Source organism: Urocampus carinirostris, chromosome 2 (genome assembly GCF_059441175.1).
Source record: "Urocampus carinirostris isolate Australia breed hairy pipefish chromosome 2, RoL_Ucar_1.0, whole genome shotgun sequence".
Lineage (NCBI taxonomy): Eukaryota > Metazoa > Chordata > Actinopteri > Syngnathiformes > Syngnathidae > Urocampus > Urocampus carinirostris.
In genome coordinates, this window is record NC_142350.1 from 19,037,313 (window position 1) to 19,063,224 (window position 25,912).

Here is a 25,912-nt window from a genome sequence, read left to right on the forward strand (position 1 = left end):
CAATTTACACCTGGGAAAGGCTACCTTGATTTTTACATGACACATAATGGTTGGTTGATTGGATCCCTTGAAGTCATAGAGGCACCATTTCTAATGTTGTGTCTCAGGCATGAACAGCATGGTGGCCGTCATGGTGGAACCTTGCGCATGTTAGGCCAACGTGGTAACCACTGAACTACTGAATCATAACAAATGTATATAATTAATACATAAAGCTTGCACTAAAACACATTTCAAAGTACCCTTTTCGCATGCTCTGTATCTTGCATCGTTCTCTGGGGTGTGACAACTTTCACAGGAAAATGTCACACTAACTAATGCCAATTGACACTATTAACAAGGGATAAAGAAATGCAATGGCAAATGACAGCCCCCAGACAGAAGTGTCGGCGTTTTTTTTAAGCATACTTGAGAAATATGGCAATAACTTCAAGCATTTATGGGCACTTCATCCAAAATCCAAGAAATTTTCTTTCTTCAAAAACCCTAGTACGAAAACAAAAATGACCAAGAAAAGTTTTGAACGCAAAACGACAATCATCCATCAATAAAATTTGAAATAACATGCAAAAGAGTAAGCAAGACTTTCACTTCCCCAAATATGATGAAAATGTCTGTCCTTGTTTATTAATATTTATATATTTTTACAAAATAAAAAACTTGAACAAAAAGCTCTAATAAGATCTGCAAGGAACTGAAGGAGTAAAGCGAACAAACAGGCACTACAGTACTCTTTTTTTTTTCATATGTACAAGACAAGTTTTTTCCATTTACATGTTTTAAAATACACGGTACAAAAAGAAAAATAAATCACTGACAGAGGGGGAAAAAACTAAGGTACAATTCTGTCCATCAGTATTGGATGCATAAGGTTTCTCTTCAAATGTGCAGGGAGGGTCGGTGGCGCGTGGAGGGTTCTCCAAACAAAAAAGTATCAAGAGAGACTGGGGTGCGGATCGGCCTTAGGAAGGATTCTCGTGACAACAAACGGCAACAGTTACTGTACATGTGTTCCACGCACTATGAAAAAGAAAAACTGCGCTACGGAAAAACGAAGCACAGTTCAAAACCTAAAGAACACCCTTGCGCCCGTCTGTGCATAAACATGCACAAGGTCACATACCGAACGTCCTCAAACTCTCAGTCGGCTCGCTTATATATTCATTTCTATAATGCATACAAAATAAACTTCACAATCCTACCGAATATAGGGAAACGTTTTAACGTCAAATGGACATGAAACACGAGTGAAAGGAGACACTCGAGTGTCAAAAGTGTGAGTAGAAAAGCCGGCCCTGCACCGCTCCATCACCACCATCCTGGCACGACTTCATTCGTCCAAATTAGGTTTAAAAAAAAAAGAAAGAAAGAAAAGAAAACAGGATGAGCCGGACTGCACGACAACATAATAGAACCCTACCGGAGACACTCATCTTTTTGGGAAAATGATTCTGTTACAAGTGTAAGGGTGGGTTTGCTGAACCTAACACAACTTCCCCTAACACTCAGTCATTTCAACACTTAGCCCTTCCCGCTTCGATCCGTGTAAGGGTGTGAGAAGGAGAGGGAGGATTCGGGGAGAACTCAGCAGGAGGAAACCTTCTACATGTAGTTGGTCTGAAGGGACCAAGCCCTGCCTACTCCCTCCCTCGGAGAGTGCAGGGCTCCGGCGTCGAATGCTAGTTGGCCCCCCAGTTGTAGCTGTTGTATGCAGACTTGTTGATCTGAGTCTTCTGCTGAATGGACGCGGTCTGATTGCGCTGCCCGCTGCCGCTCTGTTAAACCAGCACACAAAGTAGAGTCATTCCATGAGATACAGTGCCTTATAAAAGTATTAACCCCCCCCCCACACACACACACATTTTTTAAACATAATTTTCTTTACAAATCCCTTACAGGAAGTTTTTATTTTGAGTAGGGGTTTACTTTCCCACATGATAGTACTCGTTTCCATGGTTACCAGTGGCAGGAGAAGCCTCCTGTTATGACTCAGATACAGCACTTTCATCATCTGTCTGCCGTAGATTTTACGGTTGTAAAGTAAGCTACTTTTAGTTAATGTGTATTTCTCAGACTCCTGTGTTACAAATTAACCAGTTTTTCTATTTTGATACACAAGTAATCATTCACACACAGACACACATGGTCTCATTCAAAGATCCACGCATTTCAGTATTTTTCCATTCTATGTAATGTAATGCACATGCGTGACTTTTCAATAAATACGCGCTACTGAACCGGAAGTGATCAGAAAGATCCGGACAGCCAGAGGTGCCACGTTGTACTCGCTGACGGGTCATTCTCCTACTGCAGTAGTTAAAAACATGAATACAGTTAAAAAATTCGGCTCTTTGTGTCAAACTTGTTCGCCACCCCTGGTGTAAAGCTTTATCCTGCTCTTCAGAAATGAACCAAACCTCGGAAATGACGAGAAACTTTGTGTGACAACACTGATACTGGATCCTAAATCAATGAGAAAAGAATAGTCTGTCCCGAAATTTCGAGTGTTTCAGTAACTTTAATCTAAAGAGTACACCAAGTGCTCACGTATCATTGACAGTCTCTCGTCCTCAGTCACTCCCCCGCACCATGCTTGCACTCGTGACGGCTACTCCCTCCATGATAAGTGCTCATAATAAAATTCTTATTGTTTTTAATTACTATTTGAATGTGTTTTCAGGCATCAGGTAGATGTATATTATACCTATTTAGGGTTAACTTGGATGTTTTTGGAGGTCGGGAATCGATCGATTCGATTTTAATTTCCTATTGGGAAAGTTTGCTCGTCATACGAGCAGTACGCGCCACGAGCCGGGATTAAGCTCGTATGTAGAGTTAACTCTGTCTGAACGAAACAGGTGGCTGTTGAGGAAAGGGAAAAAGAGTGGAAACTAGAGGATCACCTGTGCGTCTTGCTGCAGGTGGTGGTGGAGGATCTGTGAGTGGGGTTGCTGGTGCGGCGCCAGGATGTGCATGAAGGGCGGCGGGGCATAGCCGGCTGCCGCAGGGGCGTTGAGGGGGCCGCCGCTGCCCAGCGCCGAGGGGAGGCTGAACGAAGCCGTGGGCGTGCCGGCGTGGAAACCCTGCTTCTCGAATGACTGCTGGAGGTATAGGTCAGGCGTTTTAGCACACGGGATAGTTTCTCTGGTTGTCCAATTACTCATTCAATGCCAGACCTTTTTCTTAAATAGGAAGTGCCGGACAATATTTGCCATTGGGACTCATTTTTAGAAGGCCTACGGAAAATTTTGCTCTTTAACTTCATAGGCATAGGACCTATCAAGGTAAAGCTTCAACCACCATCTAAATCACAGGTGTCAAACAGGCGGCCAGCGGGCCAGATCAGGCCCGCTATGGGATTGAATCCGGCCCGCGAGACAACACTCAGAGAAGCGCAAGTGAAAAACAAGTTGCAGGTTGAAATATGTCAACTTGATGTTGCCAAAGCCAGGTGCCTTTCACAAAGACACTGCACTTGTATTTATTTCTCTCTCTCTTTTCCACCCCTTTTCTACCACTGTTTCTTTCACTCTGTCTCTCTTTTTCTCTTCCTTTGTTGCTCTTTGTCTCTTTCTCTCTGGGTCTTTTAACCTCCTTTGCTCTAACTTCCTTTTCTCTCTTCATACGCTTCGCGCTTTCCTTTCTCTTTTCTCTCCTTCTGTCTTTCTATTTCTCTTTAGATTTCTTTCTTCCTCTCCTTTTCCCCCTCTCTCACAACTTTTTATCTTTCGTTTCTCACGCTCTCTCCCTTTGCCGCCCTTTCTCCTTTCCCTCTCTATTTCTCTTATTTCTTTATCTCTTTTTCTTTCTCTTCAATCTACTAGTCCAGCCCCCGACATGTTTGTTCTATCATGTGGCCCGCCCAGAGTTAAAATGAATTTGACACCCCTGATCTAAATGCTTCTAGTTTTTATTTGGTTGTTTATTAACAGTTGCCAGGTGTCAAATATGTTTGTTTCATAGAAAACTTCTGCTTAAAATGCATCATTTCACAAAAAAGCAGTTTTTCTCAGATCTTTTCCTTCAGTGCTTTAATTTTGCATTTGTGATACGTCCAATACCTAAACAGTGCATTCCATAGACACAAGGGCACTTTGCTTGTAAAGTAACATTTTATTGCAAGAACACTGAACTTATGTATGAACTATGCATTAAAATTTCAAAGACTTTTAAGCGCCAGATGTTTCCTGTGACATGATTGCACGATCTCGGTCACCAAGGCGACCGCGTTACCTCGAGAGATTGGGTTCATGCGGACGTGCACAAAATGTCATACCTCTCTGCCTCGACGATGATGAAGGGACTATGTCATCTTTTTAGAAAGAAATAAGGTTGAAGCGTTAACCATCTGTTACTTATCTATACATCTTTTGCTACTCCTACCGCACTGCTTCACAACGCCTATACTTGTCAAAACAATCTCAGGATACAGAAAGCAACACTAGGATGTGGGGGCTTCCTCGACGTGTGGACAAAGGTTTGATCAAAGCCACTCCTGAAATCTACTGGTGGTTTATCATACTGAAATCATTCCCAAAGGCCTGATTCTTACTTTTGAGCTGAGTTTGACATTTTTTTTTTTTTTTAAATAAAACAAAAAATAAATATATTTTTATGTTTTGGAACTCAAAGATAATGCTTCTGAAAACGTATGGCACTGATTAAGTTAAAATGTTTTTTCTCTCCATTTTTTAATCCGGACACCAAAAATTAGATCACTTATAACTGCACTTGCCTGTGTCTTTGAGTAAACTGAACCTGAAATATCAGGTACCCCTGTGTTGCTCGATGTCACAGACACACCTAGAAAAGACAGAGGCCATTAGAAAACCAATAAAAAAGAAGTAGACCTAAGATCAAAGAGGCAAGACATTCATTGAAGTTATTTAGACTTGTGGCAGCGCACCATCTAGGCAGACTCCAATTCAAGTCTGATCAGTGTTTGCTGCCAGGTTAGAGGTTTTTAATAGAACCCTTGCCCTGTGTCATTCTGCCTAAGCGATCTCTGTCATCTGGTGCATCCGCTGAACAATTTTCTCTCTCTCATTTGTAAGGCTTTAATAAGGGCCGGCCAAAAACAACCTCATCACTCGTTTAAAATACGTACTGTTTTCCATCTGGTCTCCCTTTAATCTTGCGTGTGCATTTATAAAGACATAATTTTTAGATGATAAGCAAATTGCTAACAAACTTGTGGATCTGAATTATACTTGTGTCAATCTTTTTGAGACAAATCTCTCCCCTAACAGGCGCTGGGTAAAAACAGCAGCATTGTAATATGTAGCTTACAATTTCAGTTTCAGGAAGTTCTTCCCATTACAATTTCCCACTGGGAAACGCTACCTTCAGTTTTTTTGCAGGGCCCATAATAAACGTATAATCTTTGCAGTAATACACATTTCATTGTGCACTGTTTAGATAGAGCGACCCATAGTGGGCAATGACGTTTTAAAGGACAATGCCATATAAATTTATGCCGACTGCTGTAAATCACGAGGGGAAAAAATGCAGTGGTAAAGCCACCAGAGAGTAGTGTGTTTAAAGCAGAACAGTTGTGAAACGTGGGTAAACAATTTCACGCATTTACAAGCACTTCACCTAAAATTCAAACAATTTTCAATCCTCGAAAAAACGACATTAACATTCAAGCATTTCAAGGAACCCTGAATATAGCAAAGGAATAGGTAAGGTTCGATGTTGCCACGGCTAGGTCTGCTTTTTAAGTCCCGCCATGCCTAGGGAAAAAAACTCACCGACTCCGGGGCCACTGACAGAGTTGGCCGACTTGTTTTGAGCAACGGCGGCGGCGGCAGCTGCAGCAGCTGCGGTGGCAACAGCCACGGCATTGCCGTATCCGCCTTTACAGAAATCCCCACTCCCTGAAGCCTGGCCCACATCCTCATAGCCTGCAACAGTCCAGACACATAGCCGCAGCCCACAGCGTTAAGACACACCAAGCAAGGAGGGCAGAAGACCTGAGAGCACTTGCAGACTAGATGGAAGCAAACAGTAGTTTGCAAGTGCTATGTGACGAGTAGAAGCTGGAAAATAAGCTTCAGCAATGGCAGGAAGTGGGAAAAGCAATAGCACAGTGTTACAATAATGGTGTTATTCAAGTAGTAGAAAGGCTGTTAATTTAAACAAATACAAAATGGAAGAGACAGACACATCAGCATCACGCATGTAACACAATCATAGATCCATGTTGCAAAAATGAGAATTCAAATTTGATATCACCCTAGGATTTTTACTTATTGTAACAGAAAACAAAGATGCACACCAACCGGTCACGATTTATACATTAACAAACGTATAAAAAATACATAACAGGAAAGTAGCAGTTTACTTCTTCCCACCAAATACATTAGAAATGGAAAAGTACACCAGGAAAATTCCACCTGGACTTAAATCCAAACCCAAACAATCCAACAGATATAATATTTTTATTGTCTTGGATTAAACACAAATACGTTTTGTAAATAATGGTGTGTCAGGACAACACCTACAAAATACATTCAAATTTCAGTTCATGAATACCACATTTTCCATACTACAAGTCAGTTTTTTTCCAGTTTGGCCGGGGTTGGACTTGTACTTCGGTGAGACTTATATGTGAACACATTTTGATATTGAGTTCAAATTTTATTAATGGTACTGTCCGTCACATGTTTTCGAAGCATGAGGAAGCAGCTTATTGTCCACCACTCGGATTAAAGGAGTCGTTTACTGGTTACGTTGTTACAGATGCAAGTACATGTGACATTAGTATAACGTACACTTATTCAGCTAGTTGGTTTTTCAAGATGACACACATGTTTTTGTGTTGGGTTTTAGCAAATGAATTTCCCCCCAAAAATGCGACTTGTACTCCATGTGCGACTTATACTCCAGAGAATATGGTAAGTGCTTCGCTTATCTAGGTTTCACTGCCATTGGCTCGCAAGCAATATAAAAAAAGAAGTCACGCGTGGACATAATTGCACAGCAAAGAGAAGCTTGGATCTTTGGAAGTTAAATTAAGTTAAGTTTTTTTTTTTTCAAATATAAGAGGTCTGTATGTAATACAATCTGCACTAAAGGACCAAAAGCAGCATCACAGTAACGCTTTTCCCAGTCTGATTTTGAGATTATAATTCATGTGTTTGTTACTCCACTCTTGATTGCTGTAATGTACTACTCTCCGGTAAGGCCCCTTCTCAAGGTTTCTTAATTTCCTCATGCTGAGTTTTTCCTTGCCATCATGGAGGTCTAGGATCAGGGAATGGTGCGATAATAGTCTGTAGTCTTTGCAGCCCGTTGGGACTTCTTGTGAGTAAGGGCTATACAAATAAACATGACTTGACCTTTCCGTCATTAAAGTCAGGGCTCCATTCTGTCCCATTACATAAGCAGTTGCGAAAAATGTTTTCAGCACTCAATTCGAGGTGAAAACTCAAAACCTACAAAGTTATGGTATAACGCTAGCCACACATGTCACAAAGAACACGAACAGCAATCTGACAATCATGGCAGCTCACCAGTGCTGTATCCATGGGAACCATAGCCACTGGCCTGTTGGAAGGGCGTGGCGGATGCACCGACATTGACGCCGTGCTGCTTTGAGGTAGGAGCCACCTGGAGAAAAATACAATATATATATGTTTCACATCTTCAATCCAGCGAGAAAACCCACTAAGCTACATTATTCAAGCGCCCAATAACTTACCGGGAACACTGCAGGCCCGTACTGGAAGGTGTTGGGCATGCCTGGCATGCCGGTGTAATAGGGCAGGCTTGTGTAGCTGTAGCCGGGTGGCAGTCCCGGGTTGAGGAAGGGCTGCTGGGTGGAGTGGTGCGTCTGCGTCTGGTTTGGCTGCTGATTTTGGGCCAGCGTGGTGGTAGGGGCTGGAGAGGATGCGTCACCTCGGCCAAACTTGGATAAGTCACCTTGGGAGACGTTCATGGAAAAATTTACATTTTAGGAGTGAATTTAGAACTGTTAATCCCCGACTGCAGAGCGCACCCGATTAGAAGACGTGTGGTTGAATTTAAGAACAAAAGTCAAATTTGTGTCTGTACGAGCCGCACTGGATTTAAAGCCGCAGGCTTAAACAGCCGTAAAAATGAACCAATGGCATCCCCAAACATATAGAGAGACCCTTTGCTACTTCGCAGATTTTGTGTCGTTTTTGTTGACATTGATATCAACTTAACGTTTAATCCCAGCTGCCGTGACATGCAGACTTTTATTTTTCTACCAATTTTTAAATTTTCTTCGTTTAATATGTGGTCTGTCGAGTCGGACTGCCAAAAACAAGAAATTCAAGCATTTTTAAGCACATTGCCCAAAATTCAAGCATGATCCAGACCTTAAAAACCCAACATTAAAATTCTGGCATTTTAAAGGATTTTTAGCACCTTTACAAACCCCAGAAACAAGAGACAAGACTTACCAGAGTACGGGTTTGTCAAGTTGGCCTCTCTGCCCGTCAATGCTGTCGTTGGGGTTGCAAATGGAATGCTGTAATAATCCTAGATCCACACACAAAAAGGGAACACAGTTAGGATAAAAGATAGGATAACTCTCATGAAGATTTTCAACATACCAAAGGGATTCTTGTCTGCAGCATCTGTAGGTCGTCATAGCCGTACACCTGAGTCTGGAAAAAAAAACCGTCTTATTACACAAAAACCGTGCATTACATTGTGCTAATGGTCGAATTTTGTAAAGCACATACTGGGTAGGGATGCAGGAGGCCTGGGGCCATGATGTATGGGTTGGGTAGCAGAGGGGGCACTCCGGGCGGCAAGTTAGGTGGTGCTTTCCCTGTCAATGACACAAATAATACCTGTCAGCTCCAATGCTCACAGCTAATTTAAGACCAATCCCTCCTCATATAGGTTCCGGGTAAAAATGACTAATACGTAGCTTACATTTTCAGTTGCATCAAGTTCTTCCCATTGCAATTTACCACTGGGAAACACTGCCTCCATTTTTACAGGGCCCATAATATTTGTCCATACTTGATAAATAATCCTTGCATAGTGCCTTGTTTGGATGTAGTAAGCAGCTGTCTTTTTGGGACGCTTTAAAGGACAATGCCATACAAACTAATGGCACCTGCTCTTAATCACAGGTGAAGAAATGCAATGGCAAAGCAAAGCCACCAGAGAGGAGTGTTGCTATTTTTAGGCAGCCTTGTTGAGTAGCATGGCAACAATTTAAAGCATTTACAAGCACCTGACCCAAAAATTCAAGCACTTTTCAATCATTGTAAATACAACATTAAAATTCATACATTTTCAAAGATTTTAAGTACCCATCCGAAACCTGTTGTATGTTTTTAAAAGTCACAGTAACTTAAATGTAAGGTGTAAAGTATGTTCTTGCGCGTCATCAAGAGTAGTACGCCATCACTACCGCACCATGCAAACATGTTCGTTACGGTAACTCCCTCATAATACTAAACTCGCATTTTATTTAGTTAACATCATCCTATTTATCTTATTACTGTGTTTTCTATCTTTAATTACCATTTGAATGTGTTGTAAGTGATCAGGGTTATGTGTTTTATAGCCGGACGCTTTTCGGATGACAGGAGCGCACCAATTCATTTCAAACTATTTCATACTGGGAAAATAAGCTGAATACATGAGCATGATCCTGGAATGAATTAAGCATGTATAAAGAGGTACTGCTGTATAGTTTTATGGCAAACCTGAGGATGCTGCCGAGCTGCGCGATGACAAAGAAGTTGCTGAGGGAGCGGCCGAGGGCGCAGCGGATATCGAAACGGCGGCGGGGGATGAGGCCACGCCTTGCATGGACACCGTGTTGATGCCCATGGGCATGTTGCTGACGGGGCCGAGGCCGGACGCAGCAGACGCCGCCACCCCCATGGATACTTGCGATACAGCGGGAGCGGAGGAGGGGGCCGATGACGACACGGCTGAGACAGACTGAAAAGAGGAGGGGGCCGAATGGAGGCTGGAGTCGCCATCGACGTTGGGGTGCTGCAAAAGGAGGGGGTAGTTATGACTAATATCAAATCTCTATTAGAGGAAAATAATCTGTATGTGCTGTAGGAAAAAGGGCTGCAATAATTAGTGGACATTGTCGACAGAATCAATAAATACCATCCATCTATTTTATGCACCACTCATTCTCACAGGGGTCTTCAAGCAGAAAATAACTATGAAATAAATAAAGTCAAAAGAAAAATAATAATAATGACATGTTTAACTCAAAGGGCAAATTCTTGAGCATATATAAATTTCTAACTGGCAATGTTTATCACATTCTAAAATTTAACCCCCCCCAAAAAATTTATTAACAACATTTTGAAAAGAGGGTTCGTTTTATCTGTTTTTTTTGTGCATAGGAAAAATCCACACAAATTGAAATGTATTGCTTTTTCTTTTTGGGTTTGTATGATAAGTCCACATATAATATGATCTGTGGATAAGGTGGTAAGAAAAGAGTATTTTAAATATTTGCAGGTGTATAGCATACTTTTCAACGCATTTTTTTAAATTTTCAAGTTAACTGAATAACTTAAAAGATATTATATTGTTTTATATCATAGAATATTTTGTTTTGTGCACTATCGTCTATCTTTCCAAAACTTCAATATTTAAGGAAAATTAGAAATCCGATTCATCGATCGAAAAAAATAATAGACCAATTCATCGATTATGAAATGAATCGTTAGTTGCAACTCTAAATTGCACATTTTACACATATATATTTTGCTATAGACACTGGAGGACCCAAAAACCTTGGATGATTTGCCAAGTTCGAGCTCTTTTTAAAGACCGTGGCACCGCCTTCAGATCGGGGGACAAGGCGCATTATTGTATGGCCAGGACTGACCTGCATAGAGTCATTAGGGTTGCCAAGGCAGCCTATGCGAGTCGGACTAAGGATCACTTTGCCGCAAAAGACCCAAGAAGGATGTGGCAAAAGACCATAAACTTCAAGGGCCACAAACTGGACTGTTAAGACTGATGCTTCATCGGCAGAAGATCTCAAGCGCTTCTTTGCCCGCTTTGCCAGCAGCTGCACCACAGCTACTAGGAACCACCAGCAGCACACTGGTACTTCAGGTGCATGAAATAAGACGTGTGCTGAGAACTAAGAATCCCTCCTGTCACAAGCTACCATTCCACCATGCCTCAAGACTTCCACCATCATCCCCATCCCAAAGAAGTCATCAGTGGTCGACCTTAATGACTACAGGCCTGTTGCACTTATGCCTGTAGTCATGAAGTGCTTTGAAAGGTTGGTGCTCTAGCATATCAAAGGTTACCTACCCCCCCTACACTGGACCCTCAAAAGTTTGCCTGCAGGGAAAACCCTCCACATTCACAAAAAAAAAAAAAAAAAAAAAAAAAAAAAAAAAAAAAAAAAAAGATTTGAGTGTTATTGCCAGACTGCGCCTGACAAATTTATTTGACATGAAATGCATTCAGTGCTAAGAACAAACGCGGGTATTTAAAACTGTACAACGACCAACGTCACATGTTAAAAAAAAACATTTGAATTCAAACTGCTGGCAATGAGCCTGTTTTTGGTTTACAAGAATATAAAAAAGTTAATTTTGGATTTCCTTACTCTAAAAATAGACAGGTTTATTTATGGATTTCTGTCTACTGACTAAGCACTAATTGGTTTTAGATATAGCAGTTTTCTAGAATTGTTGTAGCAATACGCAGTGTGTAGATTTTTTTTTTTCATTGTATCATTTTCTTGTACTTATTATTTTTCACCTATTTAACTTACAGCTTAATTAAAAGAAAAAACGATTATTGGACTAATCCTTTCAGTAGTTGGTGACAAGTTGACTATCAAAATATTTGTTGCAGCCATTAGTAGGAAATTGAGAAATATTGTTCGAAAATGATCTTGAGTCATTTGCGTTCCTCACCAGTAAGTTTGAGTTGGCTGTTCGCCCTGAAGACGGCGCCAGGCTGTTCTGTTGTGACGTGTGCACACTGAAATGAAACACTACATTACAATCATGTCCATTTCACAGACAATTATGGGTCATGAATGACTGTAATCGGCTTGCCTGTTGTGCTGAGGGGGCGGGACCGTGCTCGACGGCAGCTCTTCGCCCTGTCCTAGGGCGCCAAGTGGTGCCTGATTGGATGTTGCCAGCAGGGAGGCTGGACCTGGAATTGGTCCCGGGCCACCATCCGCCAGAGGGACCATGCCGGGGATCGATGCAGCTGCTGACGTCGAGTCGGCTGTGAGCTTTACTGATACTGCAGCTACAATAAATAAATGTGCATTTTTAAAAGTATGCAAAACACTAGTTTTTTCTCGAGACCTTAAAGAACTTATGACTTGAAGTTGCAGAAAATGATCAGCAACAAGATACTTGCCTTCCACAGATTTCACCGCCTGTAGTGAGCTGAAGCCATTCTGTAATAAATAACAAAAGTAAGAACAGTGGTTTCTATGGAAACAAAAAATCGAAATTTGAATACAGAACACCCCCTTTTAACTTATTCAATGCCATATCTAAAAAATGCGTTTTTAGATGCATTGTCCCAGAGTGTTGAAACATAAAAATATTTTCTCGTTTTATTTTTCCAAAAATATTTTAAGCGCTGCTCATGAGTAAAGTCATCAAAGGGTATCAAGGCTCTGGGAATGTTTTCAGTATGAAAAATCACCAATAGATGGCAGTATTGGCTTTGATGAGATCTTTTTCCACACATTGAAGAAGCCCTCACTTCCTTTTCCCATGAGTTATTATTCAGTCTCTGAACATCTGGCGTGGATGTTAGAAGACCTACCTTGGGCTGCAAGTCCTTGTGTGGGGAAGACGAAACTGAAGATGGCGGGTAACGCTGCTTCTGAGGTGCTCTCTGCTCGTACACGTCCATCTGGCTGGAGGTGGAAAGAGCTGCGGTTGATTCACTGCAGATTGATGGAATGCGTTAACCCATTTGCAACTAAGAGGAGATGGCCAGCACGATTAGCTCGGCTACCGATCTTTTACTGTGTATCAACCTGCTGGGGGTGGAGTAGAGACTGTTCTGCATCGGGTTGACGGGTGCTGTGTTGGAGGACGTCGAGTTGTACTCGGGCATTGTGGGCTCAGAACCGAACTGCAGGGCTCCGAACTGAAGGTTAATGCCGGAAATGTCCGTCGAGCCGGGCATTTCCACCGCCATTGCTGGAATCTTAAAGGTAGATTGGAGCAATTAACCAGGCTGTGCTTTTGATAAGTGTATTGGTTTTAAAGATTGGACACCAGCAAATAAGATTGCATAGGAAGCCGGGGTTTTTTTTGACCATTGTTGCATAGTTTGTTTTTGGCTATTATGCACTTTTACCATTATTGTCACCATCTGCCAATAATGTCGCAGTTTTCTGATTTACACACATTTTGTAACCCAGGAAAATTAATAAAATGAAAGTAGTTAAGGGAAGGATTTTACAACAGGTAGGAACTTCTTATCTGAGCTTTGGGGTCCTTCCCCTGTTCTCATGGCAAGTTCAAAATCCATTGATGTCGTCTCTCCTCATTTTGTTTACTAAACTATAAAACTATCATATTGTCACAGGTATTGCGTCAGCAGCAGGAAAATGAGTGGGGTCAACAGATTAATAGAGTTTGGAAGGCGGGATAGGCAGTACGGTTTTGAAACAAAATTTGGATTCAATAGACCAAATGTTCACTTAAAAATACAGAATATCAAACTCAACAAGGGATTTTAAATTTCAGTAGAATTTAAAACTCACATCGTTGATTGGCCTGTTAACTCGCCAATACGATGATAGCAAAGCATCGGAACAACACGAAATATTTTTAGTGCAATTAGATGCATTAAAACTCCTGCCTTTTTACCATACTTTGTGGGTATGCCTTTCTGCTTTGTTATTGCTTATAATAACTTGTGTATTTATGATCCAATACTTTTCAAGGACACACATCATAGATCTAGCCTCTTGATTTTAGAGCTGTGTTGGAATTTAAAAAGTACAAAATGTGTTTCCTGTGGAGCATGCCTAGACCTTAAACCCACCAGGGTCTTACAAAATTTTGAGACACTGATCCGGACTTACCTTCGTAGCAATGGAGGTTCTCTTTTTCTGCTGCCTGAGTTTGTGTTGATGAAGAGGCAGTGGACTAGAGCCTTGCGCGTCGGAGGAGCTCGGGGAAACCTGCTGACCCAATGACGGGACGGCCGCCATTTTTGGAAGTGAGGTGGCGGGCGGCTGCACAGTGTGCGTTGATGTTTGCGGTGGCAAGGGAGAAGTGGAGGAAGCGGAAGGGGGAAGGAAAACTTCCAACATGGAGGATGCGGTAGCAGCTGTGGCTGCTTGGAACGGCTGGCGCTTTGTGAAAGGCGTATGGATAGCAGACTCTGGCTGACTCTTAATTTCTGCAGCAACAAATAGAAAGATCAAACTCAATGGACTTAAAAAAAAAAAAAAACATTCCAGCCATGTGTCATCTCACCATACTGTGCCCGCGAACTTGCACCATTGTCCCATGATGGAGGATTGGAGTTAGAGACCCCAGTTTGGGAATGCTGGGCAGCGAGTTGAGCCAGCGCCTGGGCAGTTTTATACTGCTCAAGAAACTGGGAGCCTGTGGTCCCACTTGTGGTCGTTTTCTGGTCTGCGACGTCCCCAAAACTCTTGTTCAGTATGCTGACCTGCACACCAGAACAGCACAATGACGAGTGAGACCAATGCTCAGCAAGCAGGTTTTAGTAGCAACACACTCACCATGCTGTGATGAGTATAAGGATCACCAGGGGAGCTTTGGGAGATAGGGGGACCTTGCTTGGAGTTGCTGAAAACAAGGGACTGGGGCAAAGAGGAGGGCTGGGCAACCTCCATGGGTTGGGTTTCAGTTTCAGATGAGGACGGTGGAGGAGTCTTTCCCAAGAGCACAGCAAGGTCAATCCTGCAGAAGATTAATAAAAACACCGTCAAAGGAAAAAAACTGCCATTTCTGACCCCGTTCTGGTTCACTCCCATTTATACTAAACAGCTACTGACCACTGTTCATATCAAACAGTGACACTGAAAAGGGGAGACGGGTGAGGAGAAAAAAAAGGAGGGGGCTTTTGTCCCACCTCTGTCCTTTGGTGATGGTGACATTTTCTTGTGGCGGTGGAACGGTCGCTACGCTGGAGGCAGTGAATATCTTGGTCTCTGACAACTGCCAAGTATGAAAAGTAAAATGTAAGCAAGCTATTCCTGGATACTGGAACAAATATAGATCCTGTTACTTAGAAACAAAAAAGTTGAAGTACTCACATCCTCATTCCAGTCCTCAGTGCCCCATTCTTCTGTTGGCGTCCTCCAAGCACCTATGAGTGGGACATAAATCTCTTAAGCACAAAACTAGGTCAATAAACAATACATCGCAGTTCATTGATTGCTATTGCACCTTTTTGTGAAAGAAATACTATAAAGATTTCAACATCGATCTAATGAATCCAAACAAACATAAAAACATTGATGACTATATTAATATGATGTACAGTATGAGTTTGTACCCAACTATATTAAGGCCTAGTAGATTCACTTCACACAGTGCAACACTCATTGACAATATATTTACAAATAATATGGAATTTACAAACGTCAGCGGGTTAATGGTTTGTGATATTTCTGATCACCTACCAGTATTTACAGTGTATGATGAAAAGGTTACTAGACAAGAATCAATTAAGGATTATGTTTACAAACGAGTTAGAACTGAAGCGACTATTACATCACTGTATGATGACTTGGTTAAACAAAACTGGAATGATATATATGGTACAGATGATGTGGATTGTGCGTTTGACATATTTTTGGAAATATTCACCAACAAGTACAACAAAAATTGCCCAATGAGACAAATTAATATTAAGAATAAATCTGTAAACCATCCATGGATAACTAAGGGTTTACATAATGCTTGTAAGAAAAAAAACTACTTGTATAGAAAATTTATTAAACTAAGAACTAAGGAAGCCGAAACCCGGTATAAAACGTATAAAAACAAATTGACAGGAATATTAAGAGCAAGCAAGAAATTATACTATACCAATTTATTACATCATAACAAAAGTAATATCAAAGGTATTTGGGATATATTAAATAGTATAATAAAAGGAAAGAATGTAAGCAATGCATATCCAAACTATTTTATTGATAAGAACAGTGAAAATTATAATTTAAATCAAGTTGTGGAGAATTTTAATAGTTATTTTGTAAATGTTGGACCAGAGCTCGCTGCAAATATCCCAGAGTGCAGTGGTAAACAATTTGAGTCACTGATAAAAATGAACTCCAAGACCATGTTTTTATCCGGGGTTACGGAATCAGAAATCTTAGACGTGGTTAACAACTGTAAAAACAAAACGTCTATGGATTGTTTTGACATCGATATGGTACTAATTAAGCAAATTATAAACAGCATTGTGAAACCATTGACCTACATCTGTAATCTATCATTTCTAACAGGCACATTTCCAAATCAAATGAAAACAGCAAAAGTTATACCAATATACAAAAATGGGAACAAGCACATTTTTACAAACTATAGACCGGTATCTCTGCTTCCTCAGTTCTCTAAAATATTAGCGAGACTTTACAATAATAGACTAGAACAATTTGTAGATAAACATAAATTGATTAATGAAAGTCAATATGGTTTTAGAGCAAACAGATCAGCAACAATGGCAATTATTGATGCAGTAGAAGAAATCACCCACAGTATAGAAAAGAAGAGATACGCAGTCGGGGTATTTATTGACTTAAAAAAAGCATTTGATACCATTAATCATAATATACTATTAAAAAAACTGGAAAGATATGGCATCAGGGGAGTGGCTTTGAAATGGATTCAAAGTTATTTGACGGGGAGGAAGCAATATGTAAAAATGGAAGAGTTTTCATCTGAATATTTGGACATCTGTTGTGGAGTACCACAGGGTTCTATCCTGGGACCAAAGCTATTTAATTTATATATTAACGATATTTTTAATGTTTCAAAACTATTGAAAATAGTAGTATTTGCAGACGACACTAACATTTTCTATTCAAATGATAACTATATGGATTTGGTAACCTGTATTAATCGTGAACTAATTAACCTAAAAGTATGGATGGATATAAATAAATTATCTTTAAATTTAAATAAAACCAAAGTAATATTCTTTGGTAATCGTAAGGCAAATCAAGATTTAGAAGTAAAAATGGATGGTGTCACGATAGACATTGTATCAGAAATTAAGTTTTTAGGGGTCATAATAGACAATAAATTAAGTTGGAAAACACACATCAGACACATACAAACAAAGGTATCTAAAAGCATTTCAATAATTAATAAAACCAAAGTTCTTTTACATTATAATGCATTGTATTTATTATATTGTTCTCTAGTTCTGCCATATTTAACCTATGGTGCAGAAGTCTGGGGCAATAATTACAAAAGTTCACTACAGCCCCTTTTTATCCTTCAAAAACGTGCAATAAGAACCATACACAGGGTAGGATATCGGGATCATACCAATATTTTATTCATGCAGTCCAATTTATTGAAATTGGATGATTTAATAAAATTTTTCACTTCACAACTGTTATTTAAGGTCAACAAAAACATAGTGCCAGAAAACATACAAAGATTATTCACTCGGAAAGAGGGAAATTATAACTTGAGGGGCTGTGGTGAATTCAAAATCCCAAAGGTGAGAACCACCAGGAGAAGTATGTGTGTGTCTGTGTGTGGAGTCAGACTTTGGAATAATTTGCAAAATGAAATCAAACAATGTCCAAATATACATGTGTTCAAATTTAAATATAAAAAAGCATAACTGGCGAAATACAGAGATGAAGAAAATGGGATATGAGGGAGACTGGAAATACTGCACTTCAAACTATGGCTAACTTGTTGTTATTGTTCTATTATCACATCAGAACTGTTATAAGTATTGTGTTTATTTTTATTGATATTATCACTGGTGCCGCAGTGACATTATGCGCATTATGACGTTGAGGGATGGGTATTGCGAAGATTAGTGTATAAAATATGTGATTATTGTAACTATTATAATTATTGATATCTGACCTATTTAATAAGTATATCCATGAGATTTTGTTGTATTGGACATAAGAGGAGCTATATATAAAATGTGTTTTATAGGGAAGATAAAGGGGTAGGAAAAATAAGCATCTGCTTCTGACTACCCCTTTTCGAACATGTGTGACATTATTTCGTTGTTGATTCATTGTTTTTGTCCTGTTTTTATTTTTATGTTCGAAATAAAGTTTTCATTCATTCATTCATTCATTCATAAAGCATTCCTTTTTACAGGTAACAAGAGTGCATTAACTGACTGCTATGCTTGTATGCCAACTTTCTAACATCTATCATTACATTACTGATGTTACTATACTATTTAAGAGCAAATTATTAGCAAAAAAAACCTCCTGTAAATAAAGAATTTACTGCACCAAAAAATGCACTACAACTGAATTTACCAGATGCAGAGTCAAACTTGGTTGGGTAAGTTGTTCCATCTCCTGGAGAGTAATCCAATCCTGTGCAGGAAAAAAAAAAAAAAGATTAGTTTTACAAATGTTGCCGGCATTGAATGAGTCATGCTTATATTGTAAAAGAAATTAGTTCCCAAAATGAACTCACCAGTTCCTTCTGTCTCCATGCCACCACCTGTGTTGTTCCAAGTGCTGCCTCCACCATAGTTTTCATCAGTCTGGCTTGATTCGGCGTAGTCAGCAGGGTTGAAAGTTCTGAGGGAAAAAAAAAAAAAAAGAACAGAACAATCACATTTTCTGTAGGGGGAAAGAGGATGATTGCATGCTTGTGATGCGAATTCGTTTAGGAAAAAAGAGGCCTGTTAATCAATATAGAAAATGCATGGGTCAACAAAAATTAGTTAAGACTACAAGAACATGACAAGCATGAGTACACTATCATCTCAATTTCTTTTTGGCCACCCCCACATTCTGACACATGCTTGTATTTTTTGAGATGAGAAAATGAGAAGCACCTTAAAAACTTGTGTTGAAAAAAAAGAAAAGAAAAAAAAAACTAAAATCTATACACTGTATAATAGCTAAACTGTATCTAGCTAAGGAAAAAATAAACATAGCCTGATTGAATAAGAGTTTTTTTGACCTCATCACGAGTTTAAACTTTGCTGATTCTAGCACTCAAATTGACCCTTAAGATAAGACATGCTGGTGTAGTGTGGAATGTTGAGGGAGTCACAGGGGAACATCAAGGTCTTCCACTGAAGTATTCAAGGACGTCTGGAGTCTTACGTTTACACAACTACCTGACGCCAAATGGCTATAGTTATGTTTTTGAGATTTTGGATGTTGCCTATGCAGTTTCCTTCCACATACTGACGCTCTTCCACTTTCTCCATATATTGACCCAGCACAAAAGATCCAGGGTACTACTCTCGTGTAACCATGGCAACAGCGGAACAAAAGCCCCCCTCTCTGCTTGTCGAGGACATGCAGGTGTTCTCATCTTACCCCATGCCCTGCGCTGAGAATCGGCCTCCTCGCCGTCCTGACACTCCTACAGTAAAAGAAAGTGAAAACAAAACTTGAGCTTGTTCTTGCGAAGCGGGACAAAGAGTAGTACACAACCCACCGAGTGTCCCTCTTCCTCGCCCACGACCCCTGCGCCCTCGCTCCATGCCTCTGCCTACCATTAGAGCTTTGGCTCCGTCCAAGCCGTTTTCTTGACCCCGAACTGGATTCAAAGGGGGGATGATCAGACACTAAGAAGAAATGCAAGAAAGAAAAAAGAAAAAAATCTACATACACTCTCGACCTCTGACAGCACCGCGGCCCCTGCGAGTAGCTCCCCCTCGCCGACGTGCCGCATCCTTGTCCACTTTTTCTCGGTTTTCCTTCCCGTCCTCGCCATTTTCAGGCTGGCTGGGCTCTTTCTGGCCGGACACGCCTTTCTTCTTCCCTACCATCTCCCACGAGTCCTGAGACCAAAGAACATCTCTTTTCAACCACGATAGCACAAGAACCTTTTTCTGACTAGAAAAAAGGGTGAGAACCCAGCAATACAGGATATTGGGCTTTCACACATTGGCATGACAGCCCAAAATAGAATCATAAACTAGATGTGCAGCATTCGCCATACCGTGGGACAAACAACTGTTGCTTCTGACTTTAGTACAGAGTTTGCACACCTATTTAATGGCCAAGTACTTTTTAAGTCGTTTCAAGGCCAAATTCTTAAATTTCTCAAGTACCATTGAAAACAGCTATCTGGTCCGAATCATACATTTTGGAGATCCACAAATATATTTGTGATGTACATATGCATTTGTCAAGATATAGGATTTTTAGATATTGAGTAAATCACACATTTATTTATGGATCTGAACAGCACGTGTGCAAATATTTTTGAGACAAATCTATCCTAAACATTGGTTTTGGGTAAAATAACGGTAATTGTAGCTTACATTTACAGTTGCAGGAAGTTCTTCCCATTACATTTTAACACTGGGGTACACTACCTTCATTTTTAGAACGGCCCATAAAAAAATCCCTAATCGATACATAATTCTTGCACTAATTGACATTTCATTTTAAGGTGTAGCATGCACCTGTTCTCTTGGGAGCAACCCCCAGGGGGTGATGATGCCTTACAGGACAATGCCATACAAACGAATGACGGCTGTCATTAATAATAATAATAATAATAATAATAATCATGATAGAATAAATGCAATGGAAAAACAAAGCCATTAGAGGAGTGTCGGTGTAATTTTTTAGGCAGACTAGTGAAACATGGCAACAATTTCAAGCATTTACAAGAACCAGTTAAAATTCAAGCATTTTTAAGGATTTCAAGCACCTATATGAACGATTTTGTTGTTCAATTAGGTGCCTGGTATTCCCAATCAATGAGTTTAAAGATTAACAGCAACAGGAAAAGTAAAAATTCCGGTCCATCATAAACCTGGTGGCACTTTGAACACTCATTTGTAGGCTTAAAGGGCATTGGTTTTTACCAAGCTATAAGTTGTGATTCATAAATCATAAGGTAGAAAATCAACCTATACACACTTGAAATAAAAACATTTTGCAAGCACAATGAAATGCTCATATTGATGTAAAAAAAAAAGAAAAAGCTATGTAATGTATGGCTTTAATTAAGGGTCACAAGGTTGAATAAATTGGTTCATAGTCCATGTCAAACTGGAAAACATTTAATCTGAGAAAACAAAACACTCAAGCCTCACCAACAGACAGCGGTTGAACAAACATTACCCCCTGAAGGCCAATCAATTATCAGGCAACAAGGTAAAGGTACTCTCTAAAGGTGTGCGAGTACTCAAGTAAGATGGTTGTGGATGAGATTGACTTCACTAGCACTGCTTATACTGATCAAGTCGATTTTAGAACTAGTTCATACTTTGGAACAAGCAAAGCCATCGTTAGGTTATTGGGTGCAAACAACAACTGAGTCACGCTAGCGCCAACCAACATTACAAGATGTGTTGCTTTAAAAAGAAAATTACATAAATTTGACGTAATGCACCCAATGCAACAGCCGATACAAAACTCAACCAAATAGACATTGATATTCATTTACGAGACTCACAGTGTCTGGACTACCCTCCAGTAGCACATTGATGGCTCTGTTGACGTCGCCGTTGCAGTCATGCAATGCAATCATAGACTCGTCCTGGTCTTTTCCCGTGATGTCTATAAGCTAAAAAAAAAAAAAAATTATATATATATATATATATATATATATATATATATATATATATGAGCTTTACTCCATTACAGAACATTCAGGTCAACAAAATACAAGCAGCGTTTCTCCAAAAAGGACAAAATAGAATGCTTGTCACCTGTTTCACCTTCTCCTCAAAGTCTGCATCGTTGTGGTCGGAAATCATCTGCGCAAGTCGGATCTGCTCTGCAGTGGCCTGTTGCCAGAAGACAAGAGCAAGATTATTCACAATAAGCTGTAGATCACAAAAATAATCTCGGAAAAAAACACTAGTCTCTCTTAATAAAGTACATAACAGTCAGAAGTTGGAAAATTACCAGAACAAAGACAGACAGACATGCAAATGCTGCTGGCTTTTACGAGCAAGTGGGGAGTTTATACATTTTCAACTAGGTCTTGTCGTTTTTTGTTGGTGCTTTTAAAAAAAGATATTGCTGCACACAAAATCCCCCAAAAAGAAAATACGTAACTCCCTTCTATGTTTTCTTTATTAAGATACTAGTTTCACAAGCAGTCTAAAAGGCAAGTAGATTATCTACATCCCAAGAACATACATGAAAATATGTCAGAAGTTAAAAAGGTGAGAATAGTGTGAAATATGTTCCGGTACATTGTACAACCAAACAAAAAGTTGAGCTCTGTCAGTCAACCCACACCATGTTTAAGGGAGCTGCAGGAAGCGCCACACACACGCGCACACACACACACACTTTTGGGGTACTGCACAAAACCAAGATAGGGGATAGGCTTGTTATTTTGGTTGATTCTGGCCTAAAAGCGTTTGGCTCAGCAGAGTTACTGTAGTGATTTATTCTCTGCAGCTAGCCCGCTCCTGACCAGGATAACTACAAAGCTAAGAGTATCCCCAGACATACATCAGGAACCTGTTTTTCCATCCTTTTTGAGCCAAGGTACACTTTTATTTATAAAAGTTTCGAAGCACAGGCTTGTCAAAAATGTTTGAAAATGATGTCAAATATTTCACTGTACTACCTCATAAGCAGATATTTAGTATATAAGCAAGTAATACTTAAAATAAAAAAGAATGATGTCCAATATTTATGTTTTTCTTGCAGCGCAATCTTAAACCGCTTTGTTAAACAAATTAAGTTATTAAGTGTACAGTGCTACTTCATGAGCAGATAATTGGTATACGAAAAGTATATGAAAAATCTACCACCTACTAATATGGATGACTATTACGACTTGACTACAGTTCCACGTCTGAAGATATCAAAAATACTGAATGGCCTGATTTTTAGGAAAGATAAAATTGGGCAAATTCCAGCGGCACACTAGACAAGGTCTCACGGCACACTGGTTGAAAAACACTGCTCTCGTCTATATATCATGAAGTATGGGTAGCCACTGACCACTCGCCCCCCCCTGATTGGCTAGAATTGCATGTGCTAGGTTTTATTCAGTTTTACTGTATTTTACATGAGTGATGATCTTCACTGTGAAGGTATCACTGCCCAACTACTATCACCCGTATGAACGACACTGATTTTATTTAAAAAGGCACAGCATCAACTGCCCAATTCACTCTGCAAAATCTCACAGATCCCTTCCCGGAGGAAAATGTCTCCTTGGATCTACAGAATTCAAGGAGCCCCCGACCTCCCCATAGATGACTTCAAAACGGCGAATTTCCCCGACAGGCATACTTCCCCAATTTTGGGTGGTGTCAGCATGGAATATTCTGCTTTGAGTTGACTGGGTGTGAGTGAAGGTATACCTGGGGCCTTTGCTTGTGCTGTGTCTGGCCCTGGGTCTGGCCTTGCTGCATCTGTTCCCAGTTGCCCCGGGCCCGATTTCCGCCCACGGACGTCATCATTTACAGTATATACAAAGAAGTTATTTACAAGGAATCACACCTGAGAAGAGTAAGACAGACGTTGATGACCAACACTCGCAGAATCGGGAACCAAACTCATAAACAATGGAAGGGGTGTGGACACATTAGATAAGACAACACAGCGAGTCCGCCACGACTTGTTTACAAATCAAAACATCAATGGAAGTAACTTTAAATGTGCACTCTATCTACCAAGTGACAGTTGTATCAAAATGGAATGGGGTCGTCAATCCAGCGAGATCAGAACAGATTAAACGTCTATGGGGGGTCACATTCGACCTTTTCTGTAGTGCTTCCAACCTCGTTATCGAAAACGACTGCTTAATCTCGCACGTTACGTAAAAAGCTCGCCTTGGGCTGACACTAACAAGCGAGCGAACCTAACGCCATGGCATTTTCATCTTAACCCAACAAGTTAATTTGACGATCAAAGGAAGAGATTAAGAAATAGCAATACGCAAGGGAGAGACCTCAAGCTTTGAAGTGTTTGGTGGGCTTCCGCCTCGAGCGGCTACACCTCATGGCGACGAGGCTAACTTTTAGCACGGGGCTAACGTTAGCCGCGCGAGTTTCATTTACCCGCACACAATTAAACGATAATTCAACGATGAAATACAAACTACTTGATTAAACACTTGGATTCAATTTGTAGAATATCACCGTTTGACTTGACAGACGGCCTAAAAAACGAAATCGCCACCACTAGTTGGGATGCTAACGACTTAGCCACGCTCGGTTAACAAACTAACTGGACGTGGCTAAATGCTAACCAGTATTAGACCACAGACCGCTACAATATTATTCGGTACCTTTGTCATGGAAGACGAAAAACACCGTGAAATATGTTTAAAATAAAAGCTTTATTATCCGTCACCCCCGCCCTAAAGTAAAGACAATAAACGCCCATCGCACTGACCAGGAAACCGGCTCCACACTAGACGAGACACCGGCCGACAAGTGGTCTACTTCCCCGACCTCGCGACGCTATTTGGAAACGATAAGCACAATACACCCCGCCACCCCCTTCTCTTCCCTACCTCCACTCCCCCGGGCGGAAAAACACGAAAGTTTGGATTTTTTTCTCTTTCCTTTCATCATAATAAGACGTAACAACAATCGTTATTTACCTGTTCTCTTCTACTCTGACGCCACAGAGAGCTGTGTCATGTGGTCTCGCCGCTGTACCGTGTTCGTAGGAAACAAACATGTGATGACTAAACTAATAAAGCTTTATTTTAAGAATGTTCTCTTTTGTTTTTTCCACCTTTACCTGTGAAATGTCATTGCGATCAAAGATAACACGTTCTGACGAGTGTTAGTACGTGTAGTTAGAAAAAGAGAATCTGGTATTTTTATCTAAGAAAATAGATTGCCTGCAATTGTGTCAAGACTGTTAAAAAAGTCATATTGAAATATAATATTGTGAATGTGCTTAATTGCTGTTGAGATTGTCATGATTGTTTTTTTCTGTTATTAGTGTCAATAAATTTGTTCAAAAAAAAAAAAAAAAAAGAAGACACAAATTCGTATAAAAAAACATGTTTTGAATGTACGGTTAATGTGCTATGAATAATGACAGCGAATTACAGTAGTCTGTGATTAAAACAGTAATTATGTAAAAACAAAATCCTTCTCGAATAGTTTTAGATAGTGATGATAAATTCGGCTCTTTATAGAGAACCGGCTTTTTTAGACCGGCTCACTGAAAAGAGTCGACTCTTTTGGCTCTCTTGTTGTTTTTTGTTGCCTTAATGCTTAATCCATGTACGGTATTACCAATTATTATGTGTAACTATGCAATAAATTATTTAGAAAGTGGATAAAAATATAGCACAAAGAGATACAATAAATATAAGAAAAGAGCGATACAAGAAAGAGGAAAGCAAGTATAAGCTAAGAAAAAAGAAAAAAGGTGAAAAAAGGGATGAAGGGAACAAAGAAAATGAAGTAAAAGCTGGGAAAAAACAATTGAAGAAAATAAAGAAAAAAAGGAAAGGAAAATTAAAAAAGCAAAAGAAAAGAGGAAAACATTAAAAGACAAGAAAAGACTCAGGAAGAACAAAAAAACATTCAAAAAGGGAACGAAGAGAGAAAAAGCAAAAATTGAGGAAAAAATCTTGAGAAAAAAAAGAAACAGGAGAAGAAAAAATTGTTTATTCTGTGGTCAAGTTTATTTGTTTGTTTTGTGGGTTTTTTGTGTCTGTTTTTTGTTGTTCATTCCTGGTTGTTGATTTTTTTGGGGGGGTTGGGTCTTGTCCTACTTTGGTCCTTTCCTGGTTCATGTTTGTTTCCTGGTTCATTTTTGTTCGTTTTC

General features: G+C 40.0%; 1 protein-coding gene across 2 annotated transcripts; it reads right to left on the reverse strand.

The window, feature by feature from the left end:
• Positions 1-600: 600 nt before the first annotated feature.
• On the reverse strand, positions 601-24,632 carry ubap2l (ubiquitin associated protein 2-like). 2 transcript variants are annotated; one of them, XM_088329249.1, is made up of 29 exons: positions 24,515-24,632; positions 23,479-23,617; positions 21,859-21,936; positions 21,603-21,713; positions 19,800-19,971; positions 19,626-19,727; positions 19,505-19,550; positions 18,645-18,751; positions 18,482-18,541; positions 15,266-15,318; positions 15,082-15,167; positions 14,729-14,909; positions 14,457-14,655; positions 14,060-14,379; positions 13,001-13,173; positions 12,784-12,907; positions 12,367-12,406; positions 12,051-12,252; positions 11,907-11,973; positions 9,699-9,993; positions 8,718-8,806; positions 8,586-8,639; positions 8,433-8,511; positions 7,706-7,926; positions 7,518-7,614; positions 5,754-5,906; positions 4,736-4,803; positions 2,904-3,098; positions 601-1,775 (listed from the first exon to the last, which is right to left on the reverse strand). In XM_088329249.1, exons 2-29 carry the CDS (start codon positions 23,575-23,577, stop codon positions 1,680-1,682), a joined length of 3,567 nt encoding a protein of 1,188 aa, XP_088185375.1. In that variant the 5' UTR covers positions 23,578-23,617; positions 24,515-24,632; the 3' UTR covers positions 601-1,679. The 2 variants fall into 2 exon arrangements, with proteins under 2 accessions (XP_088185375.1, XP_088185374.1); XM_088329248.1 differs by having other exon boundaries at positions 2,904-3,101.
• Between the last annotated feature and the right edge of the window lie 1,280 nt (positions 24,633-25,912).

Coding starts and splice junctions, on each gene's coding strand:
- ubap2l (XM_088329248.1), bottom strand. CDS start 23,577: ATGATGACGTCCGTGGGCGGAAATCGGGCCCGGGGCAACTGGGAACAG. Junction 7,927..8,432: donor CTTGACAAACCCGTACTCTG/GTAAGTCTTGTC, acceptor ACGTCTCCCAAG/GTGACTTATCCAAGTTTGGC. Junction 5,907..7,517: donor TTCCCATGGATACAGCACTG/GTGAGCTGCCAT, acceptor GGACTGTTGCAG/GCTATGAGGATGTGGGCCAG.